The 15,737-nt window shown below is 46.1% G+C and overlaps 1 protein-coding gene across 1 annotated transcript in view; it reads right to left on the bottom strand.

The window, feature by feature from the left end:
• Positions 1–277: 277 nt before the first annotated feature.
• LOC115082223 (matrix metalloproteinase-23-like) overlaps positions 278–15,737 on the bottom strand; it is a 44,076-nt gene continuing 28,616 nt past the window's right edge. Inside the window, exons 4-8 of the mRNA XM_029586478.1 lie at positions 8,718–8,885; positions 7,985–8,149; positions 7,575–7,679; positions 1,735–1,843; positions 278–742 (exon numbers count right to left, since the gene is read on the bottom strand). Coding sequence (XP_029442338.1) covers positions 502–742; positions 1,735–1,843; positions 7,575–7,679; positions 7,985–8,149; positions 8,718–8,885 — 788 coding nt within the window. The 3' untranslated portion in view covers positions 278–501. The remainder of the gene's footprint in view (positions 743–1,734; positions 1,844–7,574; positions 7,680–7,984; positions 8,150–8,717; positions 8,886–15,737) is intronic.

Genomic DNA, 15,737 nt, shown 5'->3' with positions numbered 1-15,737 from the left:
ATGGGAAATAGTGAGCTAGTTACTGCATTTCTGGCTGGGAGCAGCTCCCTGATGAAAGGATGCGCTCTCTGATCAGGAGCTGGTATGAGGACTTGCAAGGGTGTTTGGATAATAGAGAGTGGGATGAAGTTCGGCAAGCGACCCATTCCCTATTTATTTGCAGCAAGAAAATTGAAGTAATGGTTAAACTCCTTCATTGCACATATCAAGATGCTTTCTTTACTACTTTTTCTCATTCACTATCCTGTGTCTTTTGGAGGAGACGAGGGCTTAGAGACACATTACCTACAGGTTTAATAAAACACAAGACATCCATCACAAGGTAGCATTGTCCTGAGGAGCTCAGCACAGTACATTGTGCAGACAAATAGATTAAATACATTCATGGCAGATAGTTCAACAATTTCTCCTAAAAGTCAGGGATGCATCCCTGACGCCTGAATGCTGGAAGGGGGCTGGACAACGAGCAGGACAAATGCACTTGCCCTGCCCCGAGTGACATTATGCCTGCCTTGGAAGCTGAGACAGTCTCTTAGGATAGGGGGCCAGCATCCCCCCTTCATTCCTCTTCTCTCTAATCCTGATGTGCCAGGAGTGGGCCTTGAGCACTGTGCCCTGGTGGCATATCAGGCAGGTGTAGTGGCCTCCGTTGTTCTTGCCGGCAACGATGCGGAGATCTTGATTTTTCAGGAGGACGTAGCCTGGCACAGATGTGGAGAGAAGCTGTCCATCTTTGTACCAGCTGCAGAGAATCAGCAAAGGGTTAAAAGGTGGACACTCATGCTCCATTTGCTTTTACTAATTAATACAATGAGACTTGATAATCTTAGGGCAATCCACTGCTGCCAGACTGAAAGCTACCAAAATGCATCTGAGAGGTAAACAGCTAGACCTGAAGTGCTCAAAATGTGTTGAAGTGGAATTTGTTTTAATGAGCGTGTGGTGGGTGCACAGAGCCCTATGACTTGTGATAAAAGCAGCGAAGGGGCAGTGAAACATTTTTGATGTGACAGTCATTCATATTCTCTTAGGTTTTTTGATCATTAGTAGCTTTATAATTACTTGGAAGATTCTATAACATTTTTGGCATCAACTTTGTGCTTGAGTTTTGCCAGACACCACAGAAGGAGAAAGGCTAGATAGGAGTGGATAGAAAGTGCTGTATTAATAAGAACTGGGCCACAGAAGCAGATTTAGAACGGACCAAGGCCATGCTTGACACTGCAGCTAGTAGCCTAAATAACAATTACATACAAAGCGAGAATTAACATGCAGAGCAAAAGCAAATTAACATACGGTCATTTCAGAATGTTTATAGTAGAAAACCAAACAGACGTTTTGACAATTATGTAACCTAATTGAGGGGTTGGAAAGATACAAGTGTAAAATCCTATATAATGTTTTATCAATGAAATGTAAGAGTTTTATACTGGTACTGTGTTTGCATAGTTCTCTGCCAGTCTCTCTCAATAAGGTCTTATATTAATTTGTAGCATTTAATAAAGAAATGTTTTCTTCACAGCTGTTTCCTTTAAGCCTCTATTTCAGTGAACCACATCAAGTACATTAAATATAAAGGAAAAAAAAAATTTTTAAACTAACAAACTGTCCCGTGGAGCATCCCCCAAGCCCAGGACTGGCAGAAGCTTTTATGGAGCTTCCCCAGACAGGAGCTCTTCTATGGTTAAGATCCCCTTTTACTTATCAGAAGAGCTCGGGCTGCGATAGTCTCACCTGATTTTCGGCAGAGGCCTGGAGGCTCCCAGCCCACAGCGGAACGTCACCACGTGGCCCTTGGGGATATGTCTGACTTGGGGCTTTGGAGTCAGAGATGTGGTGGCCTCTGGAAGAGAGGAAGATATTTCATTGGAGGCAGTAGCAGTGTTGGAGGAAGAGGAGGCAGAGTGGTGACAAGACAGGACAGACAGAGGAGATACAAGGCAGTGAAATCTTCAGGCACAAATGACTCATTTCACACTTGTGCTCAGAGTCCCTGTTTCTTGGTTCAGTAACTCCTCCTGTCTCCTTTTATTTCCAGCTCATTCAGAAGCAGGGCTGAGACCTGTCACCATGGGCCATTACTTTAACAGACCCGCCCCGCTACTCCTAGTCTGGTCTTGCAGCCAGAGTCCTCGGGCCAGGAGCCAAGCATTGGGGCTCCTTCTGGAACCCTGCATCATGGGCTTTATCTGGCTGGTCCCCTTATCAATGACCATGGCTCCCCTCCCCCAGGGTTTGTGACATCTGCTTTTTCAGTCTCCCCAGTCCCAGCTGATGCAGACTGTGAAAGGCCTGACCCAGGAATTGAAACCGGGATCTGTGCATGTCAGCACTGCAACTGAACCTCTGGGCCAGCCTAGAGTCCCAGTACTGAACGCCAGAAATGACCACTGTTGCTGCGCTGCTCGTTATGTATTTCCGCACTGCCCAGTGTTGTATATTCCTCCCCCACACAGATAGGAAGCCTGGCACTGCACCTCACCAGGTATTTCTGTACCATGCTGTACTACACATAAATAGTTCAGCCCAGCACATTTGCCAGGTTTTACTGCAGTTGTAATGGAACGTGGCATGCAAATAGCATCTGACCAAATTCTACTGACTGTACAAAGGAAAAGTGGTTCTTACCTGCTAAGTTTCGTTCTTGGAATGCCACAGATCAGTCCAGACTCCTGGGTTTTGCCTCCCTGCCAGCAGATGGCGACAAGAAAACCTTTACTGATGCTGCTACTTAATGTGATGTTACCACCTGCAGTCCCTCAGCATGACCTGTTCCCAAGCCAAGATGAGAATATCTAAACACAATAACTGAGACCCTCAACCCTAGTCAACAAGCAGAAGGAAGGTGGAACCTCTATGGAAAACCCGTTTAAGCAGAATATATAACCAACCACTCTGCATCATTTACATACTGCTATGATGAGCGGGCTTTACTGAACAGGTGAGCTTTTGGACTGATCTGTGGTATTCCAGGAACAAAAATTAGCAGGTAAGAACCAATTTTCCTTTCCTGTTCATACCCAGATCAGTGCAGACTCCTGGGATGTACCTAAGCTAGTCTATACTGGGTGGGAACGTGACAGCTCCACTCGTAGTACACACACCAAAAAGCAGCAGAGTCTGGCGTCCGGACATTAATATCAGGCGAAAGTGACTAGTGAAGACCAAATAGCTGTCTGACAAAACTGTGGGGAAGCTGGCGTACACACAATCCACAAGGTAGTTCATTCGTGCCTCAATAGAATGGACCCTTAGTCCCTCAGGAACTAGACAACCCCTGCAAATGCATAATCTGATTGCCTCCTTCAGCCGCTGTGCAATAGTAGCTACAGAAGCCTGCCTTCCTCTCTATGGACCATTTCATAGCGCAAATAGGTGATCCGATTTCCAAAAACAGATGGTAACAATGCTTGACCGTTGTCTAACCGATGATGCTCTGACAGAAGAAAAACAGATTGGCAGAAAGAAAGGCAGTGTGCATCATGACTCTCCTGCCTCCAAAATCTGTAGAAAAGGGTCCCAACAAGAGAAGGTCTGCAGCTCCAAAATATTTCCGACAGAGCAAAGAGCCACCAAAAAGACTACCTTTACAGCAACATCCTTTTAGAGAGACCCTTATCAATGGTTGAAACAGCAGCACTCCATGGAGCACTAGCAACACCAAATTAAGGTTCCACACGGAACACGTCTTTTTCACTGGAGGGTGCAAATGTTTCACCCACAAAAAGAAAAAACAAGCTTGAGCTACCCCCTGCACCTCACCCCCAAAACAACCTAAAGCTGCCACTTGCACTTGAAGGAAATGAAAAGCTTAGTCTATATTCCAGACCCCTTTGCACAACAAGTCAAACTATGTTAAACCCAAGCTTGAGTAGGTTCAACTCTACCCCCAAGACATGTTTCAAACACTTTCCACCCTCTCATAAGCAAAAGAAATGGAAGGCCATCTAACTTGTAGCAAGGTGATAATGACCTCTGCAGAGTATCCCCCTTCCATCTCAATCCTTTCAAAAGCCAGGCTGAGACACAGAAGCAATCCCCTGATCCAAGAGCACTAAGTGCTGTCTAATAAGCGCATGAAGACAACAGAACCTTAGTGGGATGTACAGTCAAATTTACTAGGTCCACCAACCACGGCCACCATAACCATTCCGGAGCTACAAGTATCACCTTTCCCTGGAGCTTCTCTATCTGATGTAACAATCTGCCTGCCAGAGGCCATTGGGGGAAAACATTTATTTATTTATTTTTAATTCTTATATACCGATGTTCCTGTATAGAATACATATCGCACACATATAGGAGAATCTGTTGGTCACAGTAGGAATAGAGCAACGATGCCATCTGTTCCGTTCTCTCACCTGTGACTAACAAAGGACTCGCCTTGGCGCTCTGTTTTGATGCCACCAAATCCATCTGGGGTCTACCCCACATGGAGCATTGCTCACTGCCTTTGTCAGTTCCACTTCTTTGGGGTCCATCGAGACACTGATAGAGCTGTCAGGTGTTGCTCTGCATAGCCCAACAATTCCTTAGTCTCCTGAGACACCATCCAATATTTGGTTCTCCCATCAGTTGATATAAGCCATTGAATTGACTGATAGGACTCACGTCGCTCAACTATGCACACGCAAGCAATGCTAGGTAAGGTGCTATCGCTTTTGACCGACTGATAAACCACGATGCTTCCTCCGTCGACCATCGGCCTTGAGCCGTCTGCCCCTGAGAAACAACTCCCAGAGGCTGACCTCAGTGGTTATTACCCGCCAGTCCAAGATGTCCAAGCCCATTCCTGCTCCAGGTAGCCCCAAAGAAGGCCACCATAATTTACCAGACGTGGACTCTCCTTGAGTGGCAACATACGTTGAAAACTTTTCTGAAGGGCTCCAATGGGAAAGCAGCACAGTCTGAAGGGGCTGCATATGAGTGAACACTCAGGGAAACTAGATTCAGCGTCTGTGCCAGAGAAATCAGAAACTGTAGATAGTCCCCAACCCTGGAAAATAGTAGCCTCAAACGGCAAATCTGTATCTGCAGCGTTGTCACCCTATCCGCTGTGAGAAACACTTTGCCACTCCTGGTGACGAAATGGTCCCCAATATACTTCAGGGAAGGGATCAGAACGAGATTGCTGCCCAGAGACCGCAATCTCTCCATGACCCCATGCATCGACTCTCGTCACAGGGCCTCCGACTTCACCCGAAAGAGTCAGTCATCCAGATGAGGATGTTCTAGGACTCCTTCCTAGTTTGCAGTGCTCTCTCTAGTCCGAATGGAAAAGCGTGAAAACGAAAAATGATCTTTTAGACTCATAAGTGTTAGGAACTCCCGACGCTCCATTTGAAAAGATGGACTACCTTAGGATCTTTCCTTTCAGTCATTGGTCCCTCCAGAGCAACAGCAAGATCCTGCAACAATTTACCTGCTGGAAACTCTGCTGTTGGAATATCCGCTCCCTGAGTCCTCCAAGTCCCCCATCAAATTGCCTTGTTGACCTCACAAACCAAATAGCCACGAGATATTCCTAGACCTCTTCTGAGGGTCCAGCCTTGGTGATAATTTTTTTTTAAACCAGCCTCAGGCAACTCGGAGTGGGCACCCCTCTCCCCTGCCAACTTCCCGGCCAGGAAGGTCTCACGCAGAAGCAGGACCAACTCCCAACGCAAAGCCTTGTGACCGTGCAGCACCATCCTCGATGGGGTCCTCGGCATCTAAGATATCCTGCACACGGCTGGGGATAAAGAGGGGACACACACCCCCCTTCCCAGCTCCTTCTTTTCTCCTGCACAGGTGGACAGAGTGGCATCCATTCCCATGCTTGCCAAAACGGCTGTGGCGCCTGCACCCAACAATCGGGCTACACTCTTGTAGTCTGCGTGGTTCAGAGATGCAGCGGCCACAGAGAACTGCCTTGCATGTGGCTGACCGTGTCACCAGCTTCTGCCACAAACCTTTGCCAGCACCAGCAAGGTCTTAGAGGGCACGCGCTGACATCCATGCATCGTGTTCATTCCCCCCCCCCCACCCCCCCTTAGTGGCCCTTCACAGATGGAAAGCTGTTGCCCCGTGGTCGGTCCCCAAGTCAGCCGCTGCTGTATCTGCAGCCCCTGCTGAGCCCGACTCTCCTGCCTCCCGTGCCCCCCCAGTAACGCTGCACGGCTCCTAATTTTAGTGAAGCAGTTGCACAGTGCACCTTAGCTGATCCCAGGTGTTTTTTTCCACTGCCGGCTTGAGAGCAGTGATCTCTCCAGGCTGGATCACTGAGCCACATAAATCCCACTCCCAGGCACTCAACATTTGCCCTTAGGCATGCTGGCAAAATTTTCTCTTTTTTTTTTTTTTTTTTTTAAATCACCCAACAAGCAAACCGGTAAAGAAAGGCAATACTTTCCTTTGCTGATCACCAGCCTGGGAGGTACGAGAGAAGACCACATGGGAGACAAGAAGGGAGCCAGACCACTGACTGTCCATGTCCTCGCCATGGTTGCGCTGAGGGTCACCATCCCTCGATCTGAGGGATGACCTTTCCTGAAGCCCAACACCCCTGGGAGTACAGACAAGTCTTTCCTTGTGAATTTATTTTTTTTTTAATTCCAGGCTGCAGGTTTTACATCTCTACCATCTGCTAGAGTCTGAAATCCTGAGGGACTGCAGGGGGCACCCTAGGTAAGTAGCAGTGTCAGTAAAGCTTTTCTTCTCTGTCTCCATCTGCTGGCAGGGAGGCAAAACCCAGGAGTCTGGACTGATCTGGGGTATGAGCAGGAATGTAGGATAGCAAAGGTTAGTCCTGGTTTCTGGATCCCAGAGCAGCTATTCCCAATTTTTTGTTTTTAATGCCACAGCACACTCAGGGCTGGATTCACTGTGCTGGGGCAGGCACACTACTCCCCCCCCCCCCCCCCCCCCCCCCTTCCTTCTCCTCCCTCACCATACTACCACTTTTTTTACCCGTCCCTAACTCCTGAAACACCTCCTTCCATTACCTCCCAGGCCCCCCCCCCCCCCCGACATCAGCACCATCATCACCTCCTACCCTCTGCCATCAGCATACATCCTTCCCTCTCACCACCTTCCCTCTCTCCCCTCGCCACACTGCCTCCTGTTCCACCCCAACACCTCCCCCCAGCATTACAGTCTTCCCTTCCAGCCTTTTATGGCATCACAGCTTCCCTTCCACGTCCCCTTGGCATTGCCACCAGTGAAAGATACCACCATTCACTCTCTGCGCCTCCTCCCCAGATGACCTCCAGCAAGAGGAATCCAGCAAGCAGAATTTCTTACCCGATGTTGACAGGTACCAGCTCTCTTCTGGAGTATTGTCGCGCCGCACAGAGAGGTGCGCGGTACCGCACATTGTGGGGAATTGCTGCACTACATAGAGGCAGAGTAGCACTGTATATTGACTGATGGAGAAGAGGCTGGAAAAGTATGCAGAGAAGCACAGTTACAGAGGAGAGGAAAGCAGGAGCACGCTGGCTGGAAAGGGAGAGGAAGAAGTATCCGAGATGAAATGAGTATGACAGGGACAGAGTAAAGAGTGAGCTGAGAAACCGAGAGGATGGAGAGGGCCTCACCAAAGCAAGCGTTGCAGGTGCTTGGACAATGCCTCTTCATATAGACTGGCCGTCTCCTACAGAGAGGAGCCCAGAGCTTGCACTGCTGCTTCTTGTCCACACAACCTATCGAACAAGAAGTGCAAACATGGTAAAGTCAACCTGCAGTGTAAGGCCCTGAAACAATGGTAGTAACTGTCCTGCATCTGGAAGAAAACAATTTGTTCTGTTTTTAAATTCAAACCTGCAGCTCCTCCCCTCCATAATATAGACTGAGCAGATCCAGTGTGCAGTCTGCTTCCAATTCCCTCCCTAACCTGCAGCTCTCTCCCTCCATTAACCAGACTATGTAGCACAAGCTCAGCACCTTCCATCCTTCCCATGCTCTCCCCCACCCCCCATCGCTTCCCATGCTCACTCCCATCCATTACCATACAGCTGCTGAATAGCCCAGATATCATCCTGAGCCACGTGTCGTATCCTGGTGTACGTGGCATTTGGGTGCATCAATGCACTTAGATCGTGGGAGTGCCAGAGTCCAAGGGCATGTCCAATCTCGTGTGCTGCCACCTGTACCAGGTCATTGAGCCACACCCCTGCCAGAGAGAGAGAAGAGGTAGAATCAGACCAAGAAAACTGAACTGCAAGACAGACAAAAGTAGAAAAAAAAATCACTGAAACAGCATGGGATGCAGTCTGTCCACTTCCTCACTATAAAGCATTCCTATTACTCTTCCTGGACTTCTGCGTTTCATTACACTAATAAAAGCCACAGAAGGAACAAACCCAGGGCAGAAGTGCCTGTGCCAAATATAAAGAAAAATTCCCCCATCTCCATATCTCTCTCCCCCCTCCCCTGCAATATTTCCTTTCTACAACTACCACTTGGAAGATCTCACCCCAAAATCCCCAACTTTAACTTCTCCTGCCTACAATCTCTCCCTCTACTTGTACTCTCTGCCCCCTCCTTCCTTAATTTGAGCATTTCAGAGACTTGTATGGCCCAGGGACTGTACAGCAAACACAGAGACATTGGGCCCAGAGACTGCACAGTGAACATCACAGATGTGCAGACAGAGCAGAGCAGAACCATGCAAGGACTGAGCACCCTGGGGGTATCTGTTGATGTGCTTTAGGTGTTGTCATGTAGAGCAGCCCCAGTACCTTGTTTCCAGCTGAAGCGAGAATGGCCCAGGATCCAGAACTCATGGTTGTCAAAGTGAATATCTCCCTGGGGAGGCAGGAAAGCATGTGCCAGCTCTCCATTCACCCCATCAAAGCAAGGATGGAGGGGAGAAGACCAGCAGTCTGTGTGGTTGGAAGTGTAGAAGCCTGGCAGAGAGAGAGAGAGACGAACACTAAAGGGGCAGATTCTACCCTTACCCGGCACTTTGATTCACCACCACAGACTAACTTGCTGCTGTGAACTGGTAGAATTGATGGGTCAATCAGGATCAGCTCCAAGGCAAATGGTGCCATGGGTGAAAATAGTTAATGGTGACCCCTCATATCCGCTGCCTCCTGAAATGAATCCATGTAAAGCATGCACTCCCGCATTAAGACCCCTTAGGGCTGGATATTAAAACATTGCTAAACCGGATAAGACTTATCCAGCTGGCTACCTTACAAGGGATATTCAGCAGCTGAAACTCCACAAAAGTCGCTAATTCTCTGGCAAAATTAACCAGATAAGCAGCTCCTCCCCAGCCTTGCCACATTCATTCCACCACCATTTCTCTGGCTGACGATTTAGCTGGACGAGTACTTACCTGACGAGTGGTGGCTGCTGACTGCAGCTGGATATTCAGCCACCGCCACTTAGTGAAATTAGTTGCTACTTATTCAGCTAAGTAGTGCTGAATATTGGTCTCTTAGAGGTTTCATTTTGAAGAGCTATAAGCCCATCTCTCACATCATCTACATAAACATTGGACTTTTGTGGATAGTAGGCAAGTCAGGAGGGGGATGCTCCAGTGAAGCTCTTAAAATATATTTTAGCTTTATATATCTTCATATTCTTGCATATTTTAATGTAGGGGAGATAGATATTTTTCCAATTTTCTTGCCATAACATTGGCATAAATTTAAATAGAAATAAGTTTAAAAAATATTTATAGAGGGGTCACATGATGCTATGGTAGGCGTTAGACATGCTTTTGTCCTGCTCCTGGGGCCTCCCTGAAATGCACCCTTAACAGAGCACACCCTGCTTGCGAGGACTTCAATTTGACCTTAGCACAGTTGAGAATTGTTAGGCTGAGTGCCCATGGTGTTTTTAGGCGAGTCCTGATCAGATTCGTGAAAAAAGAAAAGGAAAAAGTGAAACCGGCAGATCCAAAGATGGCTGGAATTCCAGGAGAATAAGATTCACAAGGCAGAACCTGCATTGTTCTGGGAGACAGGAAAGGTGGGTTTTGCTTATTTAGAACACAGGTGTAGTTTCATGGACTCAAATTCTAAGATTGGAACAACAAGTATGTAGAGACATGTTATATTTGGCAAATCATACACAAGAGTCGGACAAATATCTTTTCATTGACAGCTCTTAACTCGCTGCTCTATCAAAGAGCAGAAGTCTGTTTTATTACAAGTTTCAATTATACCAACATGCTAACAAGGCGAGGAAGTTATTGGCTTTCCTAGTCAAATGCAAGCTAGGGGCAAAATATATTACTGCATTATGGGACAGGGGGAATAATATTGTTAACTCTGCTGAAGAATTGCAGGATGTGTTTCTGGATCATTTTCAGCATCTTTACTCGAGGCAGGCAATGGACATAGAAGTTAGAGAAAATATTTTTCAGAGATTCAAACCTCTGCAGCTCAAAAAAATCGCAGCTTGCCAGACTGAATGCACCAATTAGTGTGCAGGAGATTCAGCTGGGAATTTGGGAGACACCCTACTATAAAGCCCCAGGACCTGATGGCTTTGGTGAGGAATCTTACACAATTTTGATTGATTGATAAGATTACACTTCCCTTACTTACCATGTATGGATATATGATAGACAGGTTTCCTTACCAAATGAATAATGCCCTGATTTGATTACAATATTGCCAAAAAAGGCTAAAGATCCGTCCTTACTGGAATGGTATCAGCTGATAGCCCTTCTAAATTTTGATCTTAAGCTCTTGGCTAAGATTTTTACAGATTGCCTAGCAATCTTTCTGCCAGATCTAATAGCAGATCATCAAGTTGGGTTTGTCTGAGACAGGCATTCTGTAATGAATATAAGGAAGGTGTTGTCTTCCTTATATCGGAGTAGGGGTCATGACATTCCCTCCATGCTAATTAGTTTTGATGCTCAAACGGCCTTTGACTGGGTGGCATGGATTACCTTCATGTACTTGAACGCTTTGGCCTCATAGGTTTATGGCTGAATGTCGTTTGGCTTCTGTATACACAACCTAGAACACATGTCTTGGTGCATGGTAGTCCCACAAGAGAGTTCATTTTACAATGAGGTACACGCCAGGGTTGTCCCCCTCACCTTTGCTTTTCATTTGACTATAGTACCTTTGAGGGGAATTCACCAAAATGATAGTATTACTGGGATTAAAATGGGTAATAAAGTGTTTAAGACTGTGGTATTTGTGGATGATCTTATGTATTTGAGTATCCTTACCAGTATAGATGGAAGAATTCTCTCTCTTTGAATCTTTTAGTAGATACAAATTACATTTTCACAAGTTGGAAGTGTTGGTGTCACATGCTTCCCTTAAATCACACTGGAGAGAAGGGTTTCCGCTGCGTTGAGCGGGTGACTTCTACATAGTTGGGAGTGGACCTTCCAATTAATCCAGGTACGTTATATGAATTAAGCATATTACTATTGCTTAACTTAATTTTTGGCATGATATGGCCTGCCACCTTCTGTAATGGGCAGAGCGAATCTTTTTAAAATGATTTTATGGCTTAAATAATTCTTACTCTTGCAAAAAATGCAATGTTACTCTCAGATATGCTATGCTCAAAGTTTCTGTGGTGGGGTAAGAGCCAGGATTTCTATAGTCAAGATGGTGGATAGCTGGAGGGAAGGTGGTTTGGGAATCCCGAATGTTGAGGACTATAACTTGGCTGTTATGCCATGTTAGAGACAGTCTTTTAACGGGTCGCACTTCACACCCCTGGATTTTGAAAAAAGTTTCATAGCTCCTTCTCAACTTAACTATATTCTTCATGCAAAGATTGAAAGTCTTCCAAGAGGAAATCTATAATTTAATAATTCCGTTACAATGGGCCCGGGTGTTTCTTTGCCACAAGTTGGGACATAGTCCGAGAGAATTGGGATACCTCCTAATCAAAGAATTTAGATTTTACTCTGGGAATGCAATCTGGAGCCTTTGTCCATTGGGCTGCAAAGGGTTTAACCTTGGTATCACAGGTGGTGGATGATAAAGGGAAAATATTATCCTATTTAGAGTTACAGTCCAACTTTGCATTACACCATAAATAATTTTTAATTACAGCATTATATTAGAACTCAAGAACTAACTTAGAGGAGACCTTTCAAGAACAGATTGAGGAATTTTTTTCAAATAGAGGTAAGAAGAAAACTGAGGGTGTCACGTATCCGTAAGGCTCTTGTACTTTTGGGGCCCAAGGCCAGTTATGCCAATCTGTTGAGTAAGTGGCAAACTGAATTGTCGATTGCTTTAGATGAGCTTCAGCTGTCCTCCGCTTTTGCTCACATACCAGAGTTATCGGAAGATGCAAATCTAAGGGAACTGCAATATAAATTTCTACATAGAGCATAACACCTACATGGCTGTTCAGAGTGAAGAGTATTGACTGGATAAGTTCTTGGAGGAGAAGTCCATTACCTGCTATTAAGTTCACTTAGAGAATAGCCACTGCCATTAGCAACGGTAACATGGAATAGACTTAGTTTTTGGGTACTTGCCAGGTTCTTATGGCCTGGATTGGCCACTGTTGGAAACAGGATGCTGGGCTTGATGGACCCTTGGTCTGACCCAGTATGGCATTTTCTTATGTTCTTATGACTCTGATCTTTTTGTTAAGGGCCAACAAAATAGGGGTCTGTTGGGTTACTTTTGGATTTGTCCTGTTATCCAACGTTTTGGGGCAAAATCTGTAAATATTTTTCATCTTTTAGGTCAAAAACTGACATTTCCCCCTGATGGGGTTCTATATCCATGTCAGTAAGAGGCAAAGGGCCTGCTCTTTTACAGAGGAAAGCCTGACACACGGGGAAGAAAGCGATTCTTATGGTTTGGAGTGATCAATTTCCGCCCTCTTTTTGGGATTAGAGGAACAAAGTGCATAGATTAATGCAAATGGAGAATCAGGCTATGTCCAGATCCTATAAAAGTAAGGATACGGTCATTGCAATATGGGACCCGTATATTCAACAACTTTCACCCAGGGCTAGAAGCGAGCTGATAAATGATCCTTGAAGAATCACATTCTGTTTCTGTTACTTTAAGTGGTGATGTGCATGTATTTTGTGCAGTTGGGTAGAATTTATCTCATTTCCTGGAGTAATGCTCTGTAAAGCTAGGTAAAAGGATTGGTGGGGGGAGGGATTGGTGAAAGAGCCCGATTACAATAGAGAGATTACTATTCTTATACTGCAGTTGTGTTTTCTATACTTAGATGTGCCTTTTGATGTGTAACTCTCCTCGTATTTATGCTGGTGGGGGCTGAAGGAGGGGAGGGTGAAAATTGGATAAAACTAAGTTTACATGACTGTTTTTGAATGTTGCTAGATGTGGATCAGTGTTAAAATGTATATCTGGTATATTTTTCCCTCTTATTAATAGCTTTAAATTAAATATTTTTATCATTTTCATTACAGGATATTTGCAGAGCGTATCAAATATTAACAAACGTTATCCATCCGCGTTGTTAGTATACAAAAGCAGACAGGTGTATGTACTCAGTAAATATTAACCTGCCAGTTGTATTGTGAATCTTTTCAATTTTATTTTTTTTTTTAGTAGAAATTAGGTAAACAGTTGAGGGTTAAAGTGGAAAAAGAGCCATTTCCTTCATCCGCCCCACCACCCCAGAAAAAAAAAAAAAAGTTGGTTTCAAAATTTCAGGTCCCTCCTGAAGTGCAATGCCCTAGGAGGTTGCCTGGTTTGCCCATTGATGCAGATTCTGCAGGATAATTCAAGAGCAATGTTCTGAAGCAATCCCAAGAATCTACCATTCCCTGTCCGTACCCAGATCAGTCCAGACTCCTGGGTTTTGCCTCCCCTCCAGCAGATGGAGACAGAGAAGTTTTGACTAACACTGCTATTTATGATGAGGTGTCACCTGCAGCCCCTCAGTATTTTTCTGTCTCCAGCAGATGGTGGAGGTGCAAAACCTGCAGTCTGAAAGATAGAAAAAGAATGTTTGACAGAAGATTCAAGTTCTCTAAAGCCTCCCAGGGGGTAGTTAGGTTTCAGGCGGGCTATCCCTCCTGGTATTTGAGGCAGAAGGGCTAAGGGTCGGGGAGCCTTCTTCAGCCCTCAGCTCCTTAGTGCTGGTCAGGATTGATACCAGGGGTCCTGGCTCACTCATCCTGCAGGGGACAGACAGAGCCTGCTGCCTTCTCAGGGAAATGTTTCTTTTTATAAATTTTAATTTAAAAAAAAACCCAGCAAAACAGTTTCTCTGGGCTGTGACGCACTTTCCGACATGGCTCGCACCCTTATTTAGTTGAGCAGCTCTCCGGCTCCCCGTCTCTCCAGCGGCTTCTTTCGCTCCTGCCCCGCTGCATTTCTCTTTCTGGCCATGTACGAGCCTTTCGCAGGCGGCTTGTGCTCCCGATGCCTCCCCGGTGAGGAGGGCCCATCTGGGAGCGGAACGATGGACAAATTGGGTGGGTGCCATGAACCTGGCTGGCTCTCTGGCGCGGCAAATCTCCCGGGGACCCCTTCCCGCTCAGTGTGGGAATGGAGGTCATTTTGGCTGCCCTCAAGAAAATAGCCACTATTACTAATATGAGTAGCATGGAATAGACTTAATCTTTGGGTTCTTATGGCCTGGATTGGCCTCTGTTGGAAACAGGATGCTGGGCTTGATGGACCCTTGGTCTGACCCAGTATGGCAGGTTCTTATGAGAGCTATGGGTGCTTCCCTGTATGAACCTTTGAAGCGAATGACTCTTAATGATCTTACTTTGAAGGTGAGCTTTCTGGTGGCATATGTTCTGCTTGGAGAGTGTCCGAGCTCCAGTCCTTGTCATGCAGGGAGCCCTTCTTGAGGATTACAGATATAGGAGTGTCCCCAAGGACTTTCCCCTCCTTTCTGCCCAAGGTTGAGTCCTGTTTTCATTTAAATCAATCGGTGGAGCTCCCGTCCTTTCCAAATCCGGTCTCCGCTACACCTCAGTCTAAAGACTTACGGAGGTTGGATGTTAAGTGGGTGCTCTTGTGGTAATTTGGAGGTGACTAACAGTTTCTGCCTGTCCGATCATCTGTTTGTGCTGTGGAGTGGTCCCAGGCAGGGACATAAATCCTCTAAGAGCCACCATTGCTCGGTGGTTGAAGGAAGCAATCAGTTCCGCCTCCATTACTCAAGGTTGTCTGATTCCCGTCTGTCTTCGGGCAGCTTGCACTCGTTCGCAGGCAGCCTCCTGGGCAGAATGTCAGGTATCGCTGCAAGAGATCTGTAGAGAGACTACTTGGAAGTCTTTGCACACCTTTGCCAGGCATTACCCTCTGAATGTCCAGGCCCCAGACACTAGAGGGTTTGGAGAGTGTGTGCTTCGAGCGAGACTCTCGAGGTCCCACCCCAGATAGAGAAGCTTTGGTACATCCCAGGAGTCTGGTCTGATCCGGGTGCGTACAGGGAAAGGAAAATTGGATTTTACCTGCTAATTTTCGTTCCTGTAGTGCCACAGATCATTCCAGAGTCCCGCCCAGTGGGGGATAGGGAGATTAGGAGAGTCCGTTCGTTACTTCTTTTCTGTATCTCTGAAGACTGGCACATGTTCTTGTTCGTTTTTGCTCAGGGAGGTTAATTGCTCTGGCTATTCTCTGGCTTGGGTACTTTTCAATACTGAGGAACTGCAAGTGGCACCTCATCATAAGTAGCAGTGTCAGTCAATACTTCTCTGTCTCCATCTGCTGGAGGGGAGGCAAAACCCAGGAGTCTGAACTGATCTGTGGAATTACAGGAACAAAAATTAGCAGGTAAGAACCAATTTTGCTTTTTTGTGAACACATTTT

This window comes from Rhinatrema bivittatum, unplaced genomic scaffold (genome assembly GCF_901001135.1).
Source record: "Rhinatrema bivittatum unplaced genomic scaffold, aRhiBiv1.1, whole genome shotgun sequence".
In the NCBI taxonomy this organism is placed as follows: Eukaryota; Metazoa; Chordata; class Amphibia; order Gymnophiona; family Rhinatrematidae; genus Rhinatrema; species Rhinatrema bivittatum.
The sequence above is the reverse complement of the archived record's forward strand: the minus strand, read 5'-3'. Positions and strand labels throughout refer to the sequence as shown.